Here is a 2,160-nt window from a genome sequence, read left to right as displayed (position 1 = left end):
AAGAGGTTGTTTTCCTTGGCTTCAGAAGGTGATAAGAAAAGCAGCGGCATGTGCTATCCAGAGTCTTTGCCCGGTTTTCTTACAGGCGCCCTGATTCTTTTTGGCCCACCAAAGTATCCCGTTCAGCAGAATTTAGGGTATGCTCTCACTGCCTTAAAAGGAGCGTGCTTCAGAATAGGGCCGGCGGAGAATTCGGTTGGGATTATTGCTCATTTCATTTCCAGAATACAGAAAAAAACGCTTCACAGTCACGGTTGCTGGCCTGAGCGGGGGAACCACCAGGAGCTCTTTGTGGCCTGCAAAACTTTAAACTTGAAAACGTTTTCAACTCCTCGTAAGTTAAGGACTCTGACTATATCTCCAGTCTCTGAGTTAATGTTTACAACAGATGAAATGGGAATACTTTTTGAATCACCTTCTAATGAGTATGTTACTCTAGCGTTTTCATTTATATCAGGATCCACTGCTGTTATCGTATAGATACGCGCTCCAACGGGACTGTTTTCTTTTACATAAATATTAATCACGGGTTCAATGAAATGAGGTGCGTTATCATTGACATCAGAAACATCAACAGTAATAACGCCGGTGCTGGATAGAGGCGGGGTCCCTTCATCAACAGCTGTAATCGTCACATTGTAAATGGACCACTCTTCTCTATCGAGAGGTCCATCTACGACTAAAGAGTAATAATTTTTATAATTGGAATTTAGCTTAAAAGGTGCAGAGCCAATAAGTTTACAGTTAGTCTGACCATTTTTTCCTCCATCTTTATCAGTCACTGTCACTAAAGCGACGACGCTTCCTATTTCAGCATCTTCTTTAACAGGGTTCATGAGTGACGTCACCACAATTTCTGGGGCATTGTCGTTCACGTCAACTACCTCCACCAGCAGCTTCCCATTTGCACTCCGGGGAGAAAACCCCTGGTCTCTTGCTTGGACATGAATTTCATATACTGGCTGTGCTTCATAATCCAAATTACCCTTTACTGTGATCTCCCCTGTTTCTGCATTTATTAAAAACACATCCGCAGGGTTGAAGTTCCCACGCTTGACAAAAGAGTACGTAACCCTCCCGTTGTCCCCTTCGTCTAAATCTGTGGCACTCAGTTGAATTACTAACGATCCAGCTGCCGCATTTTCATTCACTCGTGCCTTGTAAAGCGTTTTACTAAATGACGGCGTGTTATCATTGGCATCCAGAACATTTACATTAATGTGCAAGCTCCCGGTTTTAGGAGGCTTTCCCCCATCTACAGCGGTCAGCGTTAGTTTAACAACAGCCTGTTTTTCACGATCCAAAGCTTTCAACAGCACCAATTCAGCAGAAACACTATGTTCTCCACCGCTCTGTACATCTAGGGAGAAGTATTCATTTGGACTCAGCCTGTAAGTCTTGACTGAATTGCTTCCCGTGTCTGCATCAAGAGCCAGGGGAAGCAAGAAGTGTTCGCCCGTAGGTGACAATTCAGATATGTTTAATGAATATGCCTTCTCGACGAAGGTAGGTGCGTTGTCATTTAAATCAACAATTACCACCTCGATGCGGTGGAGAACCATGGGATCACTCAGTATAGCCTCTAAGTTTAGCGTGCATTTGATCGCGTTTGGACACAGCTCCTCGCGGTCTATTCGCTCATTAACATAAAGATCCCCCGTTTTAAAATTTGCCTCGAAATATTTCTTACTGTACCCAGACACGATATTTAGATTCCTGGTTTGCAGATCTCGAACGTTTACATTTAGATTCTTTGCGAGATTCCCTACCACAGTCCCTTTGTCCACCTCCTCGGAAACAGAGAAGGATATCTGAGCAGCAGTCCAGTCAGATAAAAACAGGATGAAAAGCCAACAGAGAATGTCGTTATTCCTCCCACTGCCCATCGCTGCTTTCAAAGAAACTGACGACATAAAAATGTATATTTATCCATAAAACGCCACTCCATCGGCCAGCATTTGTAATCCCATCCACTCCGGTCCTCTCCTTATCGCCATTCGTGTCTCACAAAGCACTCGCAGCCTGCTGACGCTTCACGCGGAAAGGAGGAGACTGAAAAACACCGAGCTCACATAAACATGTGGTCATCAGCGACCCCACGTGTTTCAACTTGGATATGAAAATGTTTTTTAAAAAAAGGAGTCGCAAGCACCATTTCTC

General features: G+C 44.1%; 2 protein-coding genes across 2 annotated transcripts in view; both read right to left on the bottom strand.

Moving 5' to 3' along the window:
• Positions 1–248: 248 nt before the first annotated feature.
• On the bottom strand, positions 249–1,977 carry LOC118333997 (protocadherin alpha-13-like). The gene has a single exon (XM_035669817.1). The coding sequence runs from the start codon at positions 1,911–1,913 to the stop codon at positions 249–251; it is 1,665 nt and encodes a 554-aa protein (XP_035525710.1). The 5' UTR covers positions 1,914–1,977.
• A 27-nt stretch (positions 1,978–2,004) lies between these two features.
• The window catches only part of LOC118333996 (protocadherin gamma-C3-like), a 54,586-nt gene continuing 54,430 nt past the window's right edge, over positions 2,005–2,160 (bottom strand). Inside the window, exon 5 of the mRNA XM_035669816.1 lies at positions 2,005–2,052. Within this exon, the coding sequence (XP_035525709.1) occupies positions 2,005–2,052 (48 nt within the window). The remainder of the gene's footprint in view (positions 2,053–2,160) is intronic.

This window comes from Morone saxatilis, unplaced genomic scaffold, assembly GCF_004916995.1.
Source record: "Morone saxatilis isolate NCDOM2014 unplaced genomic scaffold, NCSU_SB_2.0 Contig22, whole genome shotgun sequence".
NCBI lineage: Eukaryota > Metazoa > Chordata > Actinopteri > Moronidae > Morone > Morone saxatilis.
Note: the sequence above shows the minus strand (reverse complement) of the source record. Positions and strands in the feature narration are given on the sequence as shown.